Source organism: Meleagris gallopavo, chromosome 6 (assembly GCF_000146605.3).
Source record: "Meleagris gallopavo isolate NT-WF06-2002-E0010 breed Aviagen turkey brand Nicholas breeding stock chromosome 6, Turkey_5.1, whole genome shotgun sequence".
NCBI lineage: Eukaryota > Metazoa > Chordata > Aves > Galliformes > Phasianidae > Meleagris > Meleagris gallopavo.
This window is the reverse complement of record NC_015016.2, coordinates 40099214-40124869: the sequence shown is the minus strand read 5'-3', so window position 1 is coordinate 40124869 and position 25656 is coordinate 40099214. Positions and strand designations below refer to the sequence as shown.

The following is a 25656-nucleotide window of genomic DNA, read 5'->3' as shown; positions in this document are numbered from 1 at the left end:
GCGGGTGCGGGGCCATGAACGGCTCGGCGAACCCGCTGCTGGACAAGGAGGATCATCCGCTGCAGCTGGGCGAGAGCTTCGAGCGGCGGCCCAAGGCCTCCTTCCACACCATCCGCTGTGAGCACCGCCCTCCTTTCTCCTCCCGCTTAGCCCGGCCGCGTCTTTCCTCCCGCCCCTCCCGCGGACGTGCCCCCTGCCCTCAGCCCCTTCCCGCCGGGTTGCGCTGGGCTGTGGGCAGCGCGGTGCCCCGCCGCTCTCCTGGGATCCCTCCCCGCTGTCGCTCCTCGCTCGCTGCGGCTCAGCCTCCCGCCGGCTCGTCCTTCTCCCTTCTCTCCGCGCCCATTTCCCCCGTCAGCGTCCACCCCGTCCCACCCGGGGTCTCAGCAGGCAGTGGGGTGAAGCTGGCGTGATTGAATGCTCTCTGAAGTTTTGCTTGGATCCACCGTGAGTGGACGGCTTGCTGCTTGTGTTCCTTTATTCTTCTCCCTAATGGCACCGCGGGCCCGGCTCAAGGAGCCGCAGTTTGAATTTAAAGTTTGAATGGAGGTGGTTGCTGTCGTGACCCCACGACCCCTCCTCTAATGATCTAGGTAGTAAGTCACTTTCCGGGGAAGTGGGGAGAAGTGACTCAGGCTCACACGGTATTGCCACATATGTGGTAACTCTGAAGAGTAAGAGAAATGTTGAGGCATAGTCTCCAGCATTAACAGTTTTAGAATAACTGGAACAATCTGCCATTTTTGAAGTCGATAGAGATCACTCCAACTGTTCTCCCATAACATTGGGAGCGTTTTGTTTCATGTTAAGGAGATGGTTTTGGAGAGGAAAGAGTTCACTGCATTCCTCTGATGGAATTATGTTGGCAAGAAATTGCTATTTCATCTCTTAATCATCCCCAGGGAACTGCTACTTCATCCTTGCAGCCTACTGTGGGGAAACCTGCTTTAGCAGGGAGTTGGGCTTGGTCATCTCCAGAGGTCCCTTCTGACCCATATGATTCTGTAATTCTGTAAACAGGCCCAGGGCTTAAAATGAGTAGTTAATCACCAGCAGTAAATGAGAATAATGTTGAAGTTGTATTTTGGTCACTTTGTGATTGAGTGGGGAATTTGTACGATTAATAATAGAGATTTTTGTTACGTGATGTGTAGTTCTGGGAGTGCAGTCTCATGGCTGTGAGTGTGTAATTTGGTGAGGTCTGAGCGAGAACTGAGGGAACAACTTTCTAGGTTGAGCTGTTCCTCAAGAAGATGATCAGCGCTTGAAGCAAAGCCATTTCCCCAAACAAAAGCCTGTGTCTGCTTAAATTTTGTGTGGTTCCCCCTTCTGATCATACATAATTCCACCATGTTGAAGAATGCCGTACCATACGTTTAGTGTATTTAACTGTTTACACATAGCACTGGATGCTTCTAGCCAGCTCTGCTGCACCAGCAAATCCCCATTTATAAATCAAAGATTTAAAATAGCCCGACCATCAAAGGAATGAGGATGCCGTCTGATAGTGGGTGAATTAAACCCAAGCTGTATCCAGATAGCAATGCAGTGTATTTCTAGAATGTAAAGTGCTTTCATAATCAAGTTCTCTAGGGGTTGCAGAGCCAAAGCACTTCAGGCTACAATTGAAAGAGTGTGTTTTTATTTGAGAAGAGCTTTTAATGTGCTGTATTTTTAGTTGGTGACATTCAAGTGAGATCTCTTTTGATTTTCTTTTTCCTAATGGTTGATCTTGAGTGATCTGTCTGGGAACTGAGCATTATATCATCCCTGTAATCCTCTTCATGCAAACTGCAGTAAGAGGATTTTGCAGGCTGGATTTGTCTCTGCCTCCTTAAAATACTTTACTGTTTTCTGTGATGTTTATGAAATTCTGTACTGAAAAACTGGGTTTGGAGACACATCTAAAAATATTTGACTTTTGGAAAAAGGATTGGGTTTTACAGCTGAAAAGGCATATGTGCACTCCATCTACAGCAAAACTAGCCGAGCATGCATGCCTAATGAGCTTTCTGAATGAAAGCAATTTGTTGTGTGCTTGCTTAGAGTAAGTGTATTTTACTGATACCTAAGAAAGGAGCATGATAGTGCTGTGTTTTTTCATTTAGCGACTGTGCCATTGAAACTCTTGATCCCTTTTTGGCAAGGACGCCAGCTCATCTACAGCTGTTTTGTTTTATTTAGCAAGCTTGCACATAAAGTAGGTGGGAAACAATAGCTAGAAATAGATTGTGCAGATGAAAATGAAAGATGTGATTTGGTCTGGCAGTTAAGGCATGAGGATTAAGTCAAGTGTGCCTGATTCTGCTTGTTGTGCTGTCAAAGTAAAACTCAATTAGACATTAACGTCCCCTTAATGAGAATTTATTACAAGCTGTTTTCTTTCCCAGGCAAATGTGCTTTTCATAGTGGAATTGAAATTTAGTTTTTCTAAGATATTAATGTCTTAACTAATGCAATAATTAAAAGTCTTGGTTGCAAATGTAGCTGCACCTCTTCATATCCAGAGATGCTAGAATCGAATGGATGCCTGTTTAAAAGAAATACTTAGCTGTCTGATCTTATTTCATTTTGTCTAAATCCTCTGTCACAATGTTACAGGTTTTCATGGCTCATCAGCATGACAGAATTACAGAGGGGGAAATACTTTGAAGTTAAAATGTTCTTAGTTCAAATAAATATGCTAAACACAAATGCATTACTTGGGGGAGAAAGCATTCCATACAATGCTGCAGAAATTATTTAAAGTGGGGCTTTGTTTAGAGCAGCAGCAGTGTCTGACCTCACTTATGCTCTCTGTTCTCCATCTACAGCAGCTTTGGCCTTGTGTGGAGCCTGGTGAAATAACACCAGCACCTCCTTTTTTCCCCATAGATGGGAGCCAAGGTGTCCTCTCAAGTAGGTGTTGCAAAGGCAAGATGTCTGTTAGTAGTCAGAAACATCAGTGAGGTTAAATGAGCTGGTCTCACTCAATTAGCCTTTGACATAGATGGAGTCCTCAGGTTTGGAGGTGGCAGGAGTCACAGAGTCCCGGATCTGGGACCTGATATTCCTGTAGGACACGTGATACAGTTTTACAGCTGTGTGCAACATCAAACATCAGGAGGAGCCTGCTTTTGGTCTTTCAGATACAGTCTGGTAATTTACTTCCATTTTAAAAGGAGAATTTTACATCTGTTGTCATCAGGTGGCAGGGGCTATGATTATGAACAAGGTTGTACCGGTGTACTGTTCCACCCTTGGTGCAAGCCATTATGTATTTTAGCATTTCCTGTAGCCACAATGACTGTGTGGTGCCTTTTTGCAGAGGAGAATTCTAAAGGCTCCAATTCTGAAGATTCCCAGAGTCATAATCACAATTGTTTTCCTCCCTAGATGATTTTAAGCCGGCATCGATTGATACGTCTTGTGAAGGGGAGATCCAAGTGGGTAAAGGAGATGATGTAACAATCACTTTGCCACATATTCCGGTAAGAATGCTGACTGTGGTATTGAACGTGAATGTAATTGCAAATTTGCAATGTAATTCCATTCTGCCCTGTATGTTATTTTTTACTTCAGTCTCTTGTAGGAAGAGGTGGGCTCAGTGTTTGAGCAGCCTGAGTTGCAGCATGTTATGCGAAGAGAGGACCGTGCAATTGAGTCTGTGTTAAGAGTCTTATTTGTAGGGCTTCGGCTGGTTCTTTTGATTCCTTCCTTCTTACTGTTACTAGTATAAAGGGACAACGACTTCTTTTAGCTAAAGCTCTCTACCTGATTTCCCTCCATTTTTAGTGCTACAACGTAAGGAATAGAAGCAGAGTAACTGTGGGTCTAGTCAGGATGTGCTGTTCAGAAGCTGAAGCTGGGCCTGTAGGCTTGTTTATTTCCAACACACACAGATAGCACAGATGGTACCCTGCCTTTAGCTTTATCAATGAGAACAGGGGGGAGTTTTCTAGTGAGCAACAATAAAGCAGTTTCCCTTCACTTCCTCCTTAAATTATGCCATAAATATCTACTTGATGAGGATGATGGTCAAACAGTAATAAAACAAGTGTTAAAACTGTTTAGAGATGCAGCTGTTTTGTAGTTGAAAGTTCTGTGGTTGCCTTACCAAAACAAAACAAAAACAAAAGAAACACTTGCATGCTGGAACTGGATTTGTTTATTAGCTGAAAATAATGCTACGTGTCAAGCTAATAAACAAAATTCACAGATACAGATAAGTTCAGTGATTGCAGGGCAGCAGCAGTCACTTTGGAAGCCACATCTCGGACTCTTGTGGGACTGTTAATTCTAGCACCTTGGTATTTTTAATCAGTAGCTGTTGGTACTGTGATAATTATTCTTGCTGAATAAGGCTTTAGCCTGCTTTTTATCTGGCTTTGGTCACGTTATGAAGTTTGCCTGCTTTCGTTTGTCTACAGAAGTGGTGAGCGCAGTAGTGCTGCTTGGGAGCAGGCAACGATGTGATTAATAGCTATGGTATTTATCTTTGATTGTCTGGCAACTGTGCTGTTCATTCAGATTTTGTATTGAACAACATCACTTGTAATGCCCCTTTCCAAATCTTTGTTCTGATGAGTTTGATTTGATTGTATTCCCATGTGTGTGAGGCTTTCAGCTCACTGTGTGCTCCAGAGGGACGGGACCTAACTGCAGCCACTGTGTGTCTGTTGTTCCCCAGAAGCATTGCTTATGCTCCTTAGAAACATGGAATATAATGAGGAGGAGTAAAAAATTGAGGTCATTTCACTCTTACAAACTTTATAGAATTTCTTGGTTACTGCTTTGCTTCTGAGATGCGTGCCAGCTGGATGCAGATTCTAGCTTGTTTTTCAAAATTGCCTGATCCCTGAGGATATCTCTGTTTGTTGATTTGTTCAGTGGAGTTGGTTTTGTATCCCTTGACTGCTTGGGTAACTTGAAACACTATATCTACTTGTGGATTTAGCAGCTTTCATGTTTGATAAACAGTCGTGGTTGGAGAAATGAAGAATCTCTGTTCTCAAGCATGAGAGTTTAGCAAACAGCTCTGGTTATTTTACCTGTTTCATCTATCATCTTCTGTGCTGTAATCAGCAGGATCTGGAAACCCCATGTTAGGGATTACTTAGGTAGGGCTTCCATCTCTGCTCATTTTTCAACCCAAATCAGAGTCTTTTGTGAGCTTAGAGGTCCCTGGTTTGTAGAGTGGTGGCCAGCAAACTTTGATCAGCTGTTGTTAAATTTGTTCTTTGTTTCCTGATTTATTTATCAACAGGGAACAGGCTTTGACTTCCAACTTGCTTTTTATTCCCTTAAATGTTATTTTCCTCGCTTAAATGTAGGAGTGATAAAAATGTAAAATGCCTTTGAAGATGAGACTGTCATGAGACTTTGATGTTTTTTGAATCGTACCTGTACATCTTACAGTATCTTTGTTGGAAATTCTCATTTTTCACCCTCACTGTTCTGAAGCCATTTTAGATGGAAGCATGTTCTATTTATTAGCAATGTTGGGAACAGGAATTTCATTCTGAATTGATAACATTTGATTGATTTGCTTTGCTATTTGGAATAAAATTTATTCCTGATTTTGTTTGCTTTCCTGCCATTAATGTGCAAAGATGTATATGAATAAACATTTGTAACATTTCTCTTGTGTTGAATAGCTAGGTGTACATTACACAGAAATCTGAGGACTCGCAGCTGAGAACTTATTTCTGTATGTCTTGTAATGTCCTATTGTGATGCACATTAATGGCAGGAAAGCAAACAAATGTAAATAATGGCAACTATGGAGAAGGTGTTTCATCACTGTTTGGGCACATAGAATGATGAAAGGCATAATGTTGCTATGAGGAAGCTGGTTCTACTGCAGTAACTGTATTTTTCCCTTTTCAAGAACGGGTATTTTCAATAGGAACTAACTATTATCTGCTTAGCCCCCTAGTCAGAAGAAATACATTCATTTGCCTTAGTGTTTATAAACTTTTAGATAGGGGAATGTAACTAAACAAAAATGTGCTCTTTCTTTGATACCAGGGTTCAACTCCTCCAATGACTGTTTTTAAAGGAAATAAAAGGCCATATCAGAAGGACTGTGTGCTTATTATCAATCATGACACTGGGGAGTATCTTCTGGAAAAACTCAGTTGCAACATTCAAGTTAAGAAAACAAGGTAAAGCTGGTGACTGGGCTGAGTTAATAGGATGAATTCTTGCTGAAGTTTCCTGCTCAGATGGTGTCTTTCAAACCTGAACTCGATTATCTTTTATTTTGGAGTAATGTTTGCTTACTAAACCTTATCAGCTTTACACAGCCAATTATCTTGCCTAAAAACACAAGTAACTGTTGGGAGCATAAATCCAAGAGTAAAGGATTCGTAAATTTTCCACCGCTGAAAGGATATAATTATAGTTTGCAGTGAAGCATCTCTGATGATTTGAAGTTTTGGAAGCTGGCTGAAAGATGGAATGTGTTTCAGGAATCTCTGGTTAGTTGAAACAGATGATGAAAATACTAGGCTGTCAAAAGGATTGTTGGGCTTTATGGGCTTGTTCCCTACAGCTTCTGTGGGAGTCATGATACTTTAATAACATACTATTAAGGAACAAGAAATGCTTATCATTGTATTGGATCAGTGGCACATTGAGCGGAGCAAAAGTCCAAAGCTTCAACTTGAAAGAGAAAGAAAAAAAAAAAAGAAAAACTGAAGAAGTAATGGTTATGAGGTTTTGCCTGGAATTGCCAAGGCCAGAAATCTCTCTGACCCAATATTCAGACTTGCTGTGCAAATGCTACAAAGTGAACAGCTGGAACGTTTTTAGTAGTCTTGCTGTTCTGAAGTGCCTGAAACCTTTGGATTCTGTTCTTTCAGAGCCAATGGAACACAGGATATTAAGATCTAAAAGCCGTTTCCTGAAGAAGCAGATCTTAAACAATTCTACAAGTATGTTGCCTTTTTTTTAAAGAAAGAAAACCACTTTACTGCACTGTAGGGCTCTTAGCTGCTACAAGTAATAGGAACGTGGGTTGCAGCCTATTAGGAATTGGATGGAAGTTTGCCAAAAACCACCTTGTGTTAAAAGTAAATGGATTGTAATGCTCCTCTGTGTCAGTAATGGTAACTCATCCAAGTGTCACTCAAAGGCAAGACATCTTGTCCACTGGATAGGAGTGCTTACAGATGAGATTTAGATTCCCAGCAATTTAAATTCTGCTGATAATTCCAGATGAAGCTTAAGGCAGAAAGGAGCCAAAGGAGTACCAGGAGGGCTTGTGTTCAGTATGCTGTCTGGGATAGACTGAGTTTTGGCTCTGTCAAGGTTTAAACATTTCAGCTTTTCTTAAGCAGAGGCAGGCAGGAAAAAAAAAATCGGGAACGTATGTTTTGAGGAATGGTGATTTTTTTTTTCTTTTTTTTAAGTCCTTCAGTAGTCCATCTCAGAAGTGGCTTTTTTCTTTTTTTTTTTTTTCCATTGCTGCTTTGGTTTTAACAACCTGTGGACAGTGTAGGAGCAGAGATTTTAGTGTGAACATCGTAATTACATTCCTAGAGGAGAAACTGCATTTTGTCTACGTATGTTCTTCTGTAGTTCTAAGAGCATAATTAATACTGGAAATGGCCTTTTGCTTTTACCTTTCACGTGAGGTAGAGAGCATGTCCCCACATCTCCACTTCTACTCTAAATCACAGACTCATAGAATGCATCACTGAATCATAGAATGGTTTGGGTTGGAAGGGACCTTAAAGCCCACCTGCTGTGGGCAGGACTGCCAGCCATCAGACCAGATTGCCCAGGGCCCCATCCAACCTGACCTTGAGAACCTTCAGGGATGGGGCACCACAGCTTCTCGGACAGCTGTGCCGGGGCCTCACTGCCCTCTGAGGAAAAATTTCTCATAAATGTCTATGTCAAATGTATTGCTGTCATATGTAAAGGCTATATTTCAGTGAGAAAGAGGTGGCTCTGTGCCTAGTTTTTGTGGTTTCATCGGTGATTCACTGTAGCACACACATTCTTTAATTAGTGCTAAAGGCAGTGGGTCAGATACCAGAAGATGTTTAGGTGAAGTCCCAGGAAGTCCCATATGGGCTAGTTTAACTTGTTTCTGTGTGGGAAGAGCTTACAGGCACAAAGTGTCACATTACGGAGCTGGGACCCTCTTGAACCAAAACTGAGCTCTTATTGTACACGTAAACTGTTTCCATGCTATGCTACATAGAGACATATTCCCAAAGGCTTTGTTGCTGTGTGATAAATACACTCCATACTTTAACCTCATTATAGAATGTCACAGAGGGACCTGATATGTTTTTTCTTCCAAGGATATTGACTGTTCTACAGTCCAAATAACGTCATTGATTCAGAAAAGGAAGTAACACCTGATTGGGATTGAACAGCTAAGCATGGCATTATCCTGTAGACAATTTCCCAGTAATTTAAACATATTAAACTGTTTTTTTGTTTTATTTTTTTTAAGGGATAATAGTAAATGAGTGAAAAATGGGAAATAAATGCTTACATGCTGTATTCATCAGCAAAACAGATTGCTCCAGTCAGGTTGACCTCTGAGAGAGTTCAGTTTGAGAATGTAGAATTGCAAGTGAGAAGAACATTTATTTTGCTATGGTAATGTTAAGCAGGATTTTGTTATGAGTGATTTTTTTTTTTTAATTATGTAGTTGATTTAAATTAGTGTGGTTGCTAATGCTTTTCTAAAATTACAAATATTGATTGCTAAATGAAAACCTTTGTTATTCTTCAGCTAGTGAATTTGGCACTGCTGAAACACATCTGGGTTTGAAAATGCATTTTTTAAGGATGTTGCAGTAGGCATATTTGCTGCCAAAACCATGTGTTACGTACAGAAACCTGTCACTCACTGCTCAGCTTAACGAAACAACAGAGTGCTGTTCAAAGGAAGTCACACATGCATTAGCACAAGGATATTGAAAAAGCTGAACACAGATGCACAGTAGTGCTCAATGTCTCTGGTTGTTGTTTCAGAGCAGAGGGCAGCAGTAAGATCCAAGCCCGAATGGAACAACAATCTGCCCGAGCATCTCAACCTCCTCCACAGTTCAGAGCCCCAACCAAGCCAACAACTGGACCTAAAACTTCTCCTTTGAAAGATAATCCTTCACCTGAGCCTCAACTGGATGACATTAAGAGAGGTAAAGAAGGGTGTGTAACTTCTGGGTTTGGATTATTTTTCTTCTTTTTAATAAAAACTATGACTTACGATGTATAAAAACGTGTTAGAATGTTCAGGAATTAGAAGGTGGTTCTTTACAATTGGTTTGTTGTCTTATATCTCATCTTAAAGGTGAATTATCTATTCTCTTCTGCCAACGTATAGATATTTATACTGCACTATTTTCTAGTATAAGAGATCTTCCTCCTTGTAAATAACTTTCTTTCTTCCAAACTATTTCTCTGATATGGAAAGACAACAAAAGAAGTGTGAATTCAGAAGATAGAAGTTACTGCAGCTGAATGCTAGATAGGCTGAATGGGTGTCTTAGACAACAGCGACAACAACTGCTGAACCAAGATCTAGTGAGGCACTCAAGTAGCTTGGGGTTATCCCTGTGTAGAGCAAGGTCGGAACCATTTACCAGGGGGATGGAAAGGCTCAGTGACTGTGTCCTCATTACAGGAACTGGAGTCTGTGCCATGTCAAGTAGTGCTATAAGGATGAGGGAGAGAACAAGCCAACTGCTTCCAATACCATGGCTCCTCTGTAGCTTTTATCACACCTGCCATATAGTACTGTACTTACCTTTCTAGTACCTTGAAGCACTTCAAGGGATCGTTGCCTCAACTGTGTCTCCTTCTTAGGCAATGTATTGTCTCAGTGTTTCACTGTGGGCAGGGCTCGCTTTCTTTGCCCAAGTCCTTCCTTTCATGCTGGCGTTATTTTGCTGCAGTTAATACTGTCAGAATGAGGAAGATCTTAAATTCAGATTTTTATTTGATTCTCTTGGGTTATTTATCTGGCACCAGACACAATTATATTCTTTTAAGGCTATTCTTTCTACTAGTGTTTTCTTTCTAGATCTCTTCCCTTGTCCCATATAGCTACTTTTGCCTTTAGACTTAGCCTATGTTAATTTCCCAGTCTATGTTGATTATTGGGGCTTTTTTTTTGTCTTTTCAGTTCTTGATAATCACTAAGTGACACTTTTACAGCTAAGCTGTCTGTGTGTCTGTATAGGTGCTGACTGGTTTCACTCTTTCACAGCAGTAATATTTTCAATACCTGGATGCTGGTCAGCAGACAGAATCGAAGTCTGAGAGTTTATTAGCTACAGTTCCCTTAGCTGCATTGCCATTTTTATTTCCCGTGTAATAGGTAAGGAGAAAGCTATCAGGTTGTATATCAATTTAAAAACTGAATCAGTTGTAAATTTTAAGTGTCTTTATTTATAATGTATAATAAGATACTTAACATGGGGGCACTCTTCTGCATATATGTGGCAATTTGTAAAGGTCACGTTCTTACAGCAGAATAATTATATTTGTCTGTTGTGACATCTGTACTGCAAATACTATTTTCTAGCAGTCTAAAAATATGTCACATAATTTAGAACTGTTACAGTTTCGGGGGTTTTTTTGCCACATGATTGTCTTCTATTGGAAAGTATCTCTAAACAAATGATCTATTGAGTTTGGTTTCCAAAATCAAGCTAAAGAACACCTGACTTGTACTAAAAATAGAGTGTTGAATTGGTATTTCATAGAGAGAATCTTTAAAGGCTGAAAAGAAAGAGGGAAAATTCCTGGGCAGTTTGCTTTCCGCTTCCAGTATGTGCTCTTTCTATTTTTCTAAGCATTTCTCAGTCTTTCAGCACTTATTATCACTTCCACCATTATCTAGAGCATGGCTATCCAACCTTTCAGCTTGCCTGGGCCGCATTGTGTGAAGAGGAATTCTCTTGGACTGCATATAAAATACACATATAACACAGTTAAAATTAAATAAGTGAAAAACTTCTTTTATTTTTATATATTTGTATTAAAGCTAAAAAGGGCAATAAAAACAAACTAGTGGATTTTATAAAACTACCTTGGTTTTGTGAAACTAATGCATTCAGTGTCTGGTTTGATGACAGTGAATGCAATTCTCAGTGAGTTCTCCATGTGTCCATCACAGATTTTTGATCTAATTTTACTCTTCCCGTGCTTCATCCTTGAAAATATTTGTTCACACACAAATGTACACACAGCCAAAAAGCGATGATGTGAACAAAATGTAATTGTGAAGCAAGGGGTATTTCTCTCCGGTCAGATAGAGCTTATAAAGGTTTAGAAAAGAGACATGATCAAATTTTGTCTTCAAGTTGAACGTCTGATTGTAATTCTATATATTTCTTTTGAAAATTCACAAGTTATATATTTATGTTGGTTGAAAATGGAGTCACAAATACACACATACACACAACAGTGATTTTTTTGGCAATCTTGAAACCTATTTTCAAACCTTTATCAAAACAGAAACCACAGCTGCATATTTTTCAGTGTTCACAGAACTGTATTTAGCCAATATATCAAAATGCATAAAATTTGCCATTACTTGAGCCTCCCATTGTTTAAGTCTCATTTGGAATGCTACTTTGCTTTGAAACGTAGAACAGATAAGCTGATTTTCACCTTGAAGACACATGTTTAACTCATTAAAATGAGCAACCAAATCCACACACAAAAAAAACAAATCACCATTTCATACTTTTTGTGAACTTTTTGAAATGTTGAAAATTACAAAACTTGTCAGCACTGCATGAGTATTGTGAGTATTTCTTCCAAAGAGAACATGTTAACTTATTAAATAACTTTACAAAATAACAGAAGCCCAACTTTAATAATAAAATAAGAAAACTTACATGTCTGCTTAATAAAACACATGTCTTCACAGGCACACACAGGTGGAGGTGGGTTGAAATATTGTTATGGCCAATGACTGCATTATGCCAAGGGGCACAACACGTCTCATGGGCAATACATGCAGGTTTCAGTTCAATTGTGTGTGTGGTGTTGCAAAAGGCAGTCCAGCCCTGCGCTGTGCCCTCTGCAGTGTTCCACTGTTGCCTGCTCAGTTTGTGATTGAGCCTCGTGCAATCGACTCATGAGAAGTATCTCTAAAAATCAAATAATAACATTAGAATTTTACAATCTTATGGAGGCTCATTACTGCCTGCCCCAGGCCGTGTGCAGCCTGCAGGTTGGACACACCTGATCTAGAGCATCAGCATTACTAAACCATCTACGTAATGAGAAAGTACTTGGCAAAGGTAGGGCAAAGTGGCACCATTGTATAATGAAAACAATTAAGAGAACTTAAATGCAGAAGCTGTAAGATAGTCTCCAGTCCTTTGATGTGTATCTTTATGGTTAAAGACTTTTAAGCTGTGAAGAGAGTGTGTTCTTTCCATTCAAGCAGTGGCTTTTCCTGTGGTTGAATTAACTCCATACACACCGGTGTATGAAACAACAACCATAAAGATGAAATTCTATGTTTCTTCTTTAATGGACACAGCACAGAACTTAAAATCCTCACAGGAGGTTGTTGAAAACATCACTGTGGCACTATGACTCTCCCTGCTCCCAGTATGCCCTATTCAAGGGTGTAGTGAGACACAGCCCTTGTGATGTTTAACAGTAGTTTTAAGCCAACTTCAGTGTAGGTTTTTGCTTGCCTCCACTACCCTCAGCTCCCCATACAAATGAGCTGGGAAATGGACTTCCAGGTCAGTCAGTCCTTGCAGCCATCCTTTTTTTTACGGCTGTCCAAATAGCAGTGCTTGAGGACAGAGGCAGAACACATGGGAGTTAAACCAGTCCTTTATGCAGGCAGAGAGGCCTTTGAGAGGCTGTCTTGTAGGGTCCTGCACTAGAAGAGTCTTTTGCTGTACAAGCTTTTATCTTGTCCTCCTGCATGAAAGGAGGAACAGAGAGGGTAAGAGCTTATTCTTTTGAATATGTGGCTACTTATGATCAAAAATCATTAAGCAGTGAACATTTGCAGAGGTGCAACATGATAACCACTTATGCACATGAAATTACTGGCATTCATGAGACGTATTTGACCATGATAGAAATGTTTTTAATAATATTGACATAATTAAAGCACGCATTAACTAAAAAAAGCACATAAACGTATATCTGGTTTGGAAACTATAGATTCAGTGCTTAAAAATCTGAGCAGGTATTATTTATTTAAAAGGCAGCTGTAGTCTTGTAAGTATTATGCCACAGAACAGTATTTGTCTCTCAAGGACTTCTCCACCAAAATTGTTGCACTTCATTGTGAAGTACTGCCTCTTCTAGCTGCCATCTCTGCATATTCAAAATGCCAAAATCGAGTTGATTTCTCTCCAGCTTGCATACCATTATTAACAGTGAGTATTCTGCTATGAACATACAGCCTTATTCTCCCTAGTGCTGAATGACATTATTTCCAAAAGCCTGTGGTATTCTTGCAGCCCAAGGTTAGGGCTTTAGTTAAAAATCCTGCCTATTGGTGGCCTATTGGTTTTGAATGAAGAGGCAAGAACCCTTAGCCACAATTACTTTGAGAGTAATTGTAGAGATTACACTAAGAGATTAGGGCATTTGGTATAAAATACACACAGAAAAGAGCCCTGCTGAGAAAGGCTGTTGAATTATTATTATTTTTTTATTTTAAAAACTGCATGGACTGTCAGTATAAAACAGTAAGCCATTTTCTTTTCCTGAAAGTAAACCTACAGCTGTAATATTAGAGATGCAAAAGATTCCCCTGGCTCAATCTCTGCCTTTTCAGATGATGTAGACTCAATTAAGGCAAATGTTCAAAAATGCACTGCGTGAAAAGCTTTCTTAAAGCTAGCTGCTGCACATCCTGACTCTTGTCGTCTTTTAAGCCTTAAAGGCTCATCAATATGAGGAGGTTGATCTTGAGGAGCAAAAAGTGGTCTAGGAAAGGTCTGATTTTTTTCATTGTTCAGCTTAGTGTATAGGTACAGGTATATACATGCATAGCTATTTTAATTGGAGGCACTGCAAGGAAGCATTTAGCTGAGGCTTCCATGCCTGTAATTGCACTAAGCATGACAGGCAAATTGAAAAATGCAAAATCTGACATTTTTAAAGCAGGCCATTTTTTTCCTGCAAGGTTTTGGAGTCATCATTGGCTCAGCCACATTAGTGTAAACAATTATTTTTTTCTCCTCTTCCCAGAGAAAAGACATTTAGAATTCTAGACTCAAGGAGCTAAGAGACAAGGCACCCGGAAGGAAGTAGAACAGCCTCTCTGAGGCAAATGTTGATTAGAAAATGGCTTTGAGCTGAGTTTCCATCCCTAACCACTGTCACTGATAACACACATACCTTTGCAGTCCTTGCCCTTCATGGTGTTGGTGGTGTTACGATTTATCTGCGTGCTTTCCTTTCCAGCAGAAACCCCTCACTACTGCTACTCATCTGTGTGTTAGCTAGGTTAATCTTATTTTCCCAACCATCAGCTTGCATCACTTCCCTCCTTCGTTTCTCTCCTCACCTACCATACTGAGTTCAAACTTCTTTTTAAGACCTTTTGTTTTCCTTCTTTAGTCTCTGGAGTGACTTCCTATTGCATCCTTTCCCTTTCAACACCCATGTCTCTTGGATTGCTTCACCATCTTTTTCTGATTCTTATTTTCCCACTATTTTGTAAGTTGCTTTCTGGATTGGCATGTTCTTTCCACTTTTACATACCAAGACACTCCTTTTTGACCATAGACTCTACCTCAGTAAGTGTATGTGTAATTCTCACTCATCCTTCTACAGATCTATTTATTCAATCTTCTTGCTTTGTGGACTGCCGTCTGTATGTGATTGTGCTTGCTACAATCCAGAATATTCTAGCAATGTATTAGCAACACTGTAACTTACAGCTAACAATTCTTATCCCTATTAAAAGTATGTGGAAATTTCATATTGTGAAGCTAGGAAAAAAATATTTAAAAGGAAAGTGCTTTTATTCCTATTTATTTCTCCCCTATAACTTTTTTAGCCTTGAACACAGAGAACATTTATCATTTTAAATATTAAATAAGGGTAGGTAAGAACAGTAACTTAACAGCACTAATTTTTACATGTAGCAGACTTCAGCCATGAAATGGATTTGTAAAGCTTGTAAGACTGTTGGGAAGGACGGAGAGGGAAAGTCATTACAGTACAAAATAATAGCTTCTGTTGGCCTAATTGCATATTTTTCCACCCTCTTCCAATGGTCTCTCATGCTATGTCTTAATGATGAAAAGGTAAATTTTGCCTGGCATACTAATAAAGCACAAAACCCACAGTTGATCTAGTTGGGAATCTAGCTTCAGGAAGAAGATTTGAATAACAACCCCATTATCACTAAATACCCAGCTGGAGTTAGTAATACAGTTGTTCTCTTTCAATATGCCTTCCTTGTCTCTAATTCAATATAGCTATAGCACTTGAAATTGAGCTCTGAACTTTGAAATTGAAAAGTAGCAGCTTCAGAACGGTCAACGGAAAAGTTAATTTCTGAAACCAATACCTGCTGAGCTAGGGGAACTCCTGCCAGCAAATTATGTCGAGGCTGAAAACTTAGCTGTTCCACTGAAGTGTTAAGCAGCCCAAGGAAAACTGATCTCATTAAAAAACAGAGGAGTTCCAGTTGCTGACATTTACTCGCGCATGGTCTGAAGACAGTAAGAATTAAAACCATGCCATTTTTACACGAGAAGGGACTCGCTTTGTATGCTCTGGGTATGCCATATCAGGAAGGATGTCCCTAGCTCAGGAGCTGTGCTTCATCTCAGTCTGAGTAACTCTCAAGACTGATCTAAGGTAAATTACTCCTAGTGCCAGTTCTCCATTTGTTGGGTAGGCACAACTGTATTTGTGTTGTCTCTTCTTTCATCCTTTTTCTTTAGCCCTGGAGTTCTTACCTTGTGGGTGTAGAACTGCTAGCACAATGAGAACCTAAATTTTGATGGTATCTTATACTTTGCGTGTGAATACTGTTCCTTCCTGGAAACCTTCCTACATGAAGTGAGTAGTTAGATACTCAGCTTTGTGCATAGGTACAAAAAAAAAAATTCCTCTAACAGGGTTTGTAATTACAACAAATTTAACAATGTGGAATGGTTTGTGACTTACCTCAGTGTCTGCTTAGTAACTGGCTGTTCAGCCAGCACCAACTTTTGCTGATGAGGCTGTCACGGTTCCACTATTTTATGCTGGTAACCATAAAGTGAGGTGTGACTGACTTGAATAACTTCCCAGTTTCAGAGCAGTCCATTTTCCATGGCTACTCGTTAGTTCTATGGCACCATTGTCACCACTCTCCAGTGTGTGAAGGTTCTCATCTGTTCTTGCCTGTCCCACTGCTAAGTTACCTGATGTCATTTATCTGTTTCATGAGTTTCTTTAAAATGAGCTGTGTGACTTTGTGCTGAAGCAGTTTCATACACTCTTAAGTTAAGGCAGCTTCTGTTGTGGTCATATGCCTATGCTTTCTCTCTCTCTTTGCATTTACCAGAAGCCTAAATGTCATTGACTTCTACCAGAATTTAGAATCCTGCATGTTTAATTAAATGCTTTAAAAAAAAAAAAGGGCTTACTTTTGGCCTGTAATGCTCAGTGAGAAAATGTGTTTAGTTTGTATTTAAAGCGTAAAAATTTGAGGGAAAATAATGAAGCAGGAAGTGCTTTTGTAAGTGTAAAGTTTATAAGTAATAATAACAGAGATGAAGGTTTTGTGGCACTAAACTTTGCTGTTCTTCTAATTCAGCTGCAACAACTGGGTTGAAAAAATGTTGGGACAATTTGTTTTTTCTTTCCTGACTCTCTCTTTTTCATATGAGCTATTCTGATGTTATAAATTGTACTTGACAAAACTATTGCATTTTCATATTCTTTTCCCAAATTCCATGAGGCCTTATTCATAGTTCCAACCAGATCAATGTCCTTTTATTTCAGAGCTGAGAGCGGAGGTTGAAATTATTGAGCAGATGAGTAGCAGCAGTGGAAGCAGCTCATCAGACTCAGAAAGCTCATCTGGAAGCGAAGATGAAAGCTCCAGCAGTGAGGGGGAAGAGCTAGCACATGTTTCCCCCTCCCAGCCACCTCACCAGCAATATAACAATAGGAATGCTGTTGCTAACGGCACCAGCAGGCCACAAGGAAGCAATCAGCTCATGAGCACGCTCCGTAAGTAAAGGCTTCTGTCTTATTACTCTGGGAAACTGCTTGAGACCACTTATCTAGTGTGTTACGCTACCTCCATGAAGTACGCTTTGTCCAGCAGTAATCCCAGGGAGGGGCATTGACTGAAGTATGTGGACAGGTGTTCTTTCTTTAAGAGAAGGCTGAGACATATCTGAAGCTGTGGAGATTGCTTCAGACTGGTCTAAAACCTGTGGGCATTGGCATGGTGACCCCTGTTGACCTGTTGAGTCTCGATTGAGGCCTCCAAGAAGAAAGAGTGGACAGCAGAACATTAGTGCAGGTGGATATGGTGTACTGGAGGGTAAGAATTATTTTAATGTGAAAACACAGATTAGGCTTTGTGCTGGATCAGGTTCAGTGGAGTTAAAATACTACATTTATAAGAAACCATAACTTATTTATCATAATTTATTTTAAATTTCTCCTGAGGCATGTTTGAGTACATCTCTTGCAATCCACAAAAAGGGAACTGGTAAAGTTCAAATGCAGATAAATGTAGGGTTTCCAGCTTCAGGACAAGTTCAGGTATTATACAGATGATACTGAAATGGCTTGCTGGTAAACTGGCAAAGCCAGACAGTGTTCCTGACAATAGTGAATGCCTGAGGTAACACTTGGGTGAAATCCAAAGTTCAGCAAAGTCAGCAGGGCTCCTTCCATGTCCCTGTTTCTGGTGGTGAGCTGCCTCTTCCCTGCTTCTTTTGGGCCAAGGCTGCAATACTGCATAGGTTATTCCAGAAGTCTCTGACCTATGTAGGATCTGGTAGCTATTGAGGTAGCTCCTTTTTTTCATGCAGTGATTTCTGCCCTGATTAATACTGAGTGTTCAAGTCACTGGTGACCGTAACTCAAATTTCCCCAAAAGAAGGAAAGAGATGAAGAAATCCAGGGTGTAGCTGTTGCGAGGCTGCTGTGCAGAGAACTTGTGTTTGGGACATCATCTTGGAAGAGCACCTAAAGGGCTGGGTTCAGTAACCAGAACTCAAGCGTGATTATTGCACGCTTTTACCCTATCCACCTTCCCAGATTACAAGTGCTCCGCAAGACAGGCTCTAAGACTGTACGTTTGATCCACTTCCAGTCCTTCCTGTGTTGGATCTCTGCACTTTGGAGGGCCGCCCTTGGCCTTCCTTAACCTTCAGTCTTATATCAGCTGATATCAGCCAGTAGCTTTGAGTTGCGATGGCTCAAACATTATTTCTGGCTTACTGACATGTGGAAACCTTACATTGGCTACCCAATCTGCCTTAAAACAAAGAAGTCTATTTTAATAAGGTCAAGAAAGCCAGTGAGTTCCTCAGTGACTGGTCCCAGAGCTGTATACAGGAGCTTGGTGGGTGGACGCCGTGGAATGCCTTCTGCAGCTGCTAGCAAAGGGTGTGCTGTCCTCCCACTGGGGAGCAGATTACGTGGCTGTGTTGGACCTGGATCAGGATGTGTATGAGCCCTGTGCAGTTCTTAATGCTCTTGGGCATGTGGAACATTTTCCTTAAACAGAGATGACGTTTGCATTCAGTTCTTGAGCTTATTTATATCTTGTAGTGTACATGTGGCTGTACTTTGGTTTGATTGCAATTAAATGTGCCTACCCACTTCTTGTATTTTGTTGTTTTTGTTTCCCATAGGAAATGACTTGCAGTTGAGTGAATCTGGGAGTGACAGTGATGACTAGAAGCTGAGCTTTTCCTGCTTTTCTTACATATACATGAAGAACTAAATTACCTTGAAGTGATCATATTGCTTACAAGGAGGATCTGGCACAGGAATACTTCCACGGAATTTTAATAGAAGGAATGTGTAACTCTGTAAAAAAGATGTTGAGGGCTGTTTTACTTTGCAAATTGAGTGTATATTTTGTGTATATTCTTATTCTTTAAAAGCTTTACATAGGAGTGTACAGTGGGGAAGCCAGTATACACCCCTATGTTCTTATCTGTTCATTATTTGTAAGCTTAACATGTAACTTCATCATGTCATCTGAAAATTTCTTATTTGTAGGAGATATTCAGTCCATAGTGGAAGATATTCAGCCCATTGTGTCTTACTGGGGGGCTTTTGTAATATAGGGTGAGTGTGTGCCAACAATGAGTTTAAAAAAAACCAACCATGCAGAACCTAGAGCGTGCACTGAATTGGGACTGTTATAAATTAAGCGTCAACACTAAGTTGATTTATTTGATTTGGGACTTTTCTAATGTGTTTTTATTGCTATTTATGATTGATTTAATGGACATACTTTTCAATAGTTGGAAAGGATAAATCATAAAACCATGTTTGTCACAAACCTTGCTGCACCAGTGCCTTATAAGCAGGTCTTTAAATGGAGCTTCCTGCCACCTCTTATATGGGGGGCAATACTGTAACCTCTTAGATTGCTTTTACAAACAAGAGCTATATTTCACATACAGGTCAGCTGTGCTCTGAGGGCAGCTACTCTAGCAAGATATAGGATATACGTCAGTCACCTGAGCATATCCAAGTAAGAACCTGATCAGCATTTTCTCATGCAACTGAAGCACCTAATTTAATTCAGACATTTAGTCCTAGAAATACATAGGAGCATGATTGCCAATGAAATTGCAGTGTCACAAATAGGAGATAATGAACTTGCTGAAATGGTAAGACCCAGAGCCTTGTTTGCAGTTTCCTAAAAGATGCAGAAAGAGGAGATGACGAAGCAACTGTGAAACAGCACGAGTCTCTCTCCCACCACAGCTTCCAGGTAGACTTTAGTCCATACTATTTGTTGTATGTAATCTCGTGCCTGGCAGAATTACACAGAGCAAGAAATGTTTGCTTACCATGAAATTCACCCCTGTTTAAGGGGGCTTAAAGGGTGCTCAGCTAGATTATCATTAACTTTTTGCTCTGATGGAAATGAATTCCAGGGCAGCCTCTTAATCTTGAGCACAAGGCTAATTTTTTAAACCCCAAATTCATGTGATGTAGGCTGAGTGACACTGCAGTTGTGGTGTAATCCAGTTGGAACTTAAACTGGATTGGATGTCTCTCCATTCTTTAATGTCTGCTTTGCACTGCTTTTGTCTGATAGTTTGTGTTGTAACTCCTGTTTATTTACCAAGCTCTTTCCTTTTTTTTTAAGGTATCGAAGAGCAGGGTGTCAATGGAAGGGAGATTTTATTAAATGGTTTATTTTTTTGCATTCGATACATATTTAGGCATATTTTTGCATTATTGTACATAACGTTTAAAAATAATTGTTTTTTTAAAGTGTTTTATGATGTAGGTACATATTTTAACATGCAATTATGAAATATACTTGATGTAAAGCCACAGCTGATGTGATTTGTTTGGTGGGGTATTTTTTTTCCTATTCTTCTGTGAGTAAATGTACTCACAGTACTATTACTTGTGCTTAAAAGAAAAGCAGCAGTGAGACATTTTCATTGCCTCATTCATTGGCTGCACATACACTCTAAAATCCAGGACACGTCATAGGAAGTTTACTAATTATGTATGAATAAAATACATGGACCTTAAGAGGATAAGACAACAGTGGGCTACACTGATTTAAATCACCACTTCAACTGTGGTTTAAATCAGCAAGCAGGAAAGCTTCATTCGCACAGTCAGTTTCTGCCTTGCTTTGTGTTTGTACTCAAGGTCATGGTTTACCGTTACCTCCCATTTCCTCCCCTCCAACCTGTGGTTGCATATTTCCACACAGATGCCGATGACTGTTATATCTCAGCCACCCTTTGTGTCCCCTGGAGGTGTGTTGTGTCAGGATTGCAGCTTGTGAGCATTTCAGCCGTGTGTCGCACACCCAGTCTGTGACAAACGGCTGCCCATTGGGGCTGGTGAGAAACGTGGCGGCCCACAGCTTGGTCATGGCTGTAAGCCAGTCCCTACATGTGTGGGACCTGCCTGTCCCCTCCCTCCCGCTATCACAAGTGGCTCCAGGCATCTCCTCCCTCAGAAACTTTCTGGAATCTACCCTGCCCACACCCATGTGGTGTGTCTGATGGAGGTGGAAATACTGGTGGGCAGAAAAGCCAGCTGCCCCCTCGTTATGTGTCCTTTAATGAATGTCTGTGTTAAATCTTGCCAGCCTGATGTTTTGATTGGGGCTCCCAAAGTTTGATGTCTTGTATGCTGAGGAACCCTAAATGTTACCTATCTGTTGTTGGCGATTTGCAGCAAGTTCTATTCAGATGGAAATGGGAATTGAAGTAACTTGCAGAAAAGCAATTATTTAGAATTCTTTTAGTTGGTTGACTGGGGATATATTTAGCATGTTCGAGAAATAAATGGGCTAAAATACGTTTTGATGAAACCTCTTAATGGAGCAAAGTGTTCCAGACGGTTCTATCTTAGCACTAGCAGGTCTTAGCACCTTAGGCTAATTTTTCACTCGTAAACACTTTTATATGACAATTAGTTTCAATGTGAATAAACAATGCATATGGAATGCAATTACCAGAATGAATTGAATCGAAATAAATACTTCTTCACGTTCATGGGAGAGCTGCCCACTGGCTTTGGTGAGGTCAGCATTAGTCTCTGATGATTTCTTCTGTTCAGTGTCTTCCTCCAGTGCAGTGCTTTGACTTGCCTTAAGACTTCACCAGCAAACAGGGCCTGCTCATGACTTTTCCCTTAACTAGAATTGCTTTAGTACTGATAGTCAATAATGATTTATACTGTAATTTATGACAATCTCATTGAATCCATACAGTCTGTTACTTTTTCATTTCTTTAATGTAAATATAAAAGATTGGCTTGTTGAGAAGAACTAATAGAGGAATCATAGTATTCTTGAGTGTTGCTCAGAATAACTCAAAGGGGTGATGCTCCAATTTTGAGGCATTTTGCCTAGACTGGTTTTCACAATTTGCATTTTTACAGACTAGCCATATGCCTGCTTGTGGTTATGTATAAAATTAGTTTGCTGGGCAAAGCTTTATAGTCTTCTTTCCACCTTCAAAGTCTATTTACGTGAATAAAAATGAAGTTCAACAATCCATGCATGTATTTCTTTATTTTTTTAATTTGCAAACTAAGAGAAACAAGGCCTGGAATTGCATGTAATGGAGAATACTTATTTTCAGTAATTGCCTGATTTTTTCAGGTTCAGCTGGTAACAATGAGTGATGATGTGTTGAATTCACCTGGTTATTCAGAGGTTTTTATTACCCTTGTATCCCCAAGTACATAGATAGGAAAGGAAAATAAAAGTAGTGTTGAAACACAAGCTGAGATGTTGGGGAATCATTGGGACAAACGAGTAAATTTAAAGTTGAATGTCAGCGTACTTTGTACACCCAAATCTTGTCCTCAGAAGATAAGTGACTGAACCCAGCTCTAGCTTATGTGAGAAGGGCAGATATAAGGACGTAGGTTTTTACAGTAAGGCTGATGATGCACTGGCACAGGTTGCCCAGAGAGGAGGTGGGTGCCCCGTCCCTGGAGACACTCAAGGTCAGTCTGGATGGGGCTCTGAGCACCTGATGGAGCTGTAGGTGTCCCTGTTCAGCTGGTCTTTAAGGACCATCCAATACAAATGATTCCACGTGAGGGGAAAGGCCCTTGAGCTACTATTGCTTACTGTGCAGGTGTTCTCTCACTGAGCCTTGGTCTGCTCTAGCTGAATGCATTTAGCATCACTATTATAAATAAAATTCACCATAAGCATTTGAGACCACTTAAAAACGTCTTGCTAAAGGGATGTGCCCAAGAGTTTTCGTGAGACATTTGATGCTTCTGTTTCATTTAGTACTGCCAGTGGGTTTCTGTGTGCCCACACGTGACATTTCAGCCATTTGTGGGTGGGAGCAGGGGCTGGAACAAGGCTGAGTTCTTTTTTTCTGTGTGCTGTTGGATTGCAGTTGGACCATGTTTTAAAAACATCGCTGACTAAATAAATTAGACAAATTATGGGATTTCTTGGCAGGAATCCTGTATATTTGGCTTGAAATCTGATCGATTCTGTAAATTCTGGTACATCTTCTGATGTCATACAGCAAAATGCACCCGATGGACTGTACTTTTTGCACTTAAGGTCTTTGGCCAAAGTACTGCCAAATCAGTGCATTGCTGTACCATAAACACCAAGGGCAATGGCTGAAACTTCCTTAAACACAGCAAAAAAGATGCACTCTTCCAGTTTAGTCTGGGAGTTAGAAGTGTTCAGATTTTCTTTTGTATAAACAAGGCTGTGAGTCCAGATACTTCAACAAGACTTGAAACCTCAATAACTGCTGAAAACTGGCTTTCTAAGTCACAGATGTGCAATATTTTCAAAAGTAACCATGTCTAACTTCCAAGGAGACTGTACTGACAACCTGGAGCAAATACATTTGCAACTGACTTGCAGCCTGCCAGCAGGAAAAGGGCCTTACCGCTTGGTATCAGCTTTGGGATTAGCTCTCAGAAGCCTGAATCTTCTGGCCTCAGGCTCCATTTGTGAGTCCATGGGTGTCATCTGAAGAGAGCAGGTTAGGAACATGTTGACACTCAGAGAAACACGGGCTCCTAATTCATTTGGGAACCCTTAGACATCTCTCTCTGTTTCTCTTGAGTAGCATTTCCATTCAGAAGATTAATTTGCATGCATTTTTGAATCCTCATCATTCCCTGATTTTAATTCTCTTGAACTTTTGTGAAAACAGTTCTTTCCATAGGTGCCCATGTGAAAGCCACCCTATATGAGGCACAGTTTTGCATGGCCTGATCTGTAGGAAAGCTTTCCCTGCATGTTGCAAATAAGAAGTAATTTTTCACTGCCGTGCAACCACAGCCAAACTCTGAACTCTACTGTGACCCCTTTGTAACTTGGGGGTTGGCTTTTTCTTCTGCAGCTCTGACCCCTCCTTAGCATTTTCCTACTGCTACCCTTCATAACCCTTGACAGAAACAACCAAGCACATGTTCAGTCGTGGTCTTAAGACAAAGGAGATCACCACATCCCACTGGGGGATACTGGCTGAACCTGGCCTGCAGAGCAATCACTTCCAAAAACAGTTCTATAGTAACCCTGGTTTACTGCACATTAGTTTCTTCAGGTTAATGCAAAAGCATGGCTGTCCAACCTGCTGGCTTGCTTGCACTGCACTGAGTGAGGAGGAATTGTTTTGGGCCGCATATACGTAGGGTTCTCCAAAGTAATGCCTCCTATATATTTCCATGGAAACTACAACAGATGTAAGAAGTATAATAACTCTACTTGTGTCTTGGTATCAGTCAGCACAGTGTTAATAGCGCACTGCTGTGTAGTTGTTGTTGGGCCAAGCCACTGCCATGATGGCAAGGGGCAGAGGGCATCTGCAGGGTGGGCTGGGCTAGGCTGCACTTGGGACATGGCTGGGATAAAGTTTAAAGTGCTTTATACATTGGGAACAGCACCCAATTTCTTTCTGTGCTACTGAGGCTGAAGGCAGTATCACAAAAAAGCAGGTGTCAAGAAAATAAAGTCTCTAATTAGATATTAGCTAGTCAAGAGACTGGGTTTTGCAGTTAAGTAATCCAGCCCGTCCACTCACTTTCCAAATGCCATCAGGATACTCTGAGGTGCAGTAAATACACTACGGCTGTGCCTATGCTGGTGAGCAGTACAGCCTGGGAATGGGTCCATAATGCAGGAGGCTGCTGAGTTTGCACTATTCACACCATGTGCCTTTCATACGAGAGGAATCCACTCTGTGAGCCCTTTTCGTGATGCAAACCAGAGCACGGTAAGTGGAGATGACTGGGGCATTCACTGTGTAAGTGCTCTCTAACACTGAGCCAGCCTTTCTGTGAAAATACCAGGAGAAGAAGCACATTAAGAAATGCTTGATCCCAGGAGCACAACATTAAACTTTATAGCCATGGTATTAGTATATGAATCATGCTGAATAATAACACACGATTAAATAGCTGAGAAACTCCTATTTTCACAAATGTTAAAGCATGAACAACATTCCTGTGGAATGCACACGAATCTCCATCTGACTGTTATGTGAGATGTAAAGTGACTGCACCAAATCCAAAGGAAGGATCCAGAGACAGAGCTACAGCCAGGCTGGCCACATTTTCTCACCCCATCCTGACCTTGCATGTTTGACATTAGCCTACGGCTTGCCATTGCAGGGATTGCAGATAAATGCTGGATGCTTTGTGCTTTCAGCAGCTCTGGCTGCATTACGTGGGAACACAGATCCCTTTTCTAAGGGGTGTCTGCCTTAGAACCATGGAATTACAGAATATTTTGAGCTGGAAGGGACCCACAAGAACCATCGAGTCCGATCCTGGCTCCACACAGCACTACCCAAAATCCAAACCCAATGTCTGAGAGCACAGTCCAAATGCACCTTGAGCTCCGGCACTCAGGGCCGTGCCCACAGCCCTAGGCAGGCTGTTCCATGCCCATCGCCCTCTGGCACAGACCCTGTCTCTAACCCCCAGCTGCCCCTTCCCTGACAGCTCCATGCCGTTCCCTCGGGCCCTGTCGCTGTCACACAG

At 40.7% G+C, this 25656-nt stretch overlaps 1 protein-coding gene across 1 annotated transcript; it reads left to right on the top strand.

Annotated features, from left to right (window-relative positions):
* Positions 1 to 6: 6 nt before the first annotated feature.
* Positions 7 to 22178, top strand: EAF1 (ELL associated factor 1). The gene is made up of 6 exons (XM_003207216.4): positions 7 to 117; positions 3373 to 3467; positions 6007 to 6143; positions 8977 to 9143; positions 16945 to 17175; positions 18819 to 22178. Exons 1-6 carry the CDS (start codon positions 15 to 17, stop codon positions 18863 to 18865), a joined length of 780 nt encoding a protein of 259 aa, XP_003207264.1. The 5' UTR covers positions 7 to 14; the 3' UTR covers positions 18866 to 22178.
* The last annotated feature ends 3478 nt before the right edge of the window (positions 22179 to 25656 follow it).

What these genes read in the sequence shown, in the direction of transcription:
- EAF1 (XM_003207216.4), top strand. Translation starts at nt 15, where the DNA reads ATGAACGGCTCGGCGAACCCGCTGCTGGACAAGGAGGATCATCCGCTG. An exon ending in CTCCTTCCACACCATCCGCT is followed by an intron (nt 118 to 3,372) that starts GTGAGCACCGCC and finishes TTTCCTCCCTAG; the next exon opens with ATGATTTTAAGCCGGCATCG. An exon ending in ATTCAAGTTAAGAAAACAAG is followed by an intron (nt 6,144 to 8,976) that starts GTAAAGCTGGTG and finishes TTGTTGTTTCAG; the next exon opens with AGCAGAGGGCAGCAGTAAGA.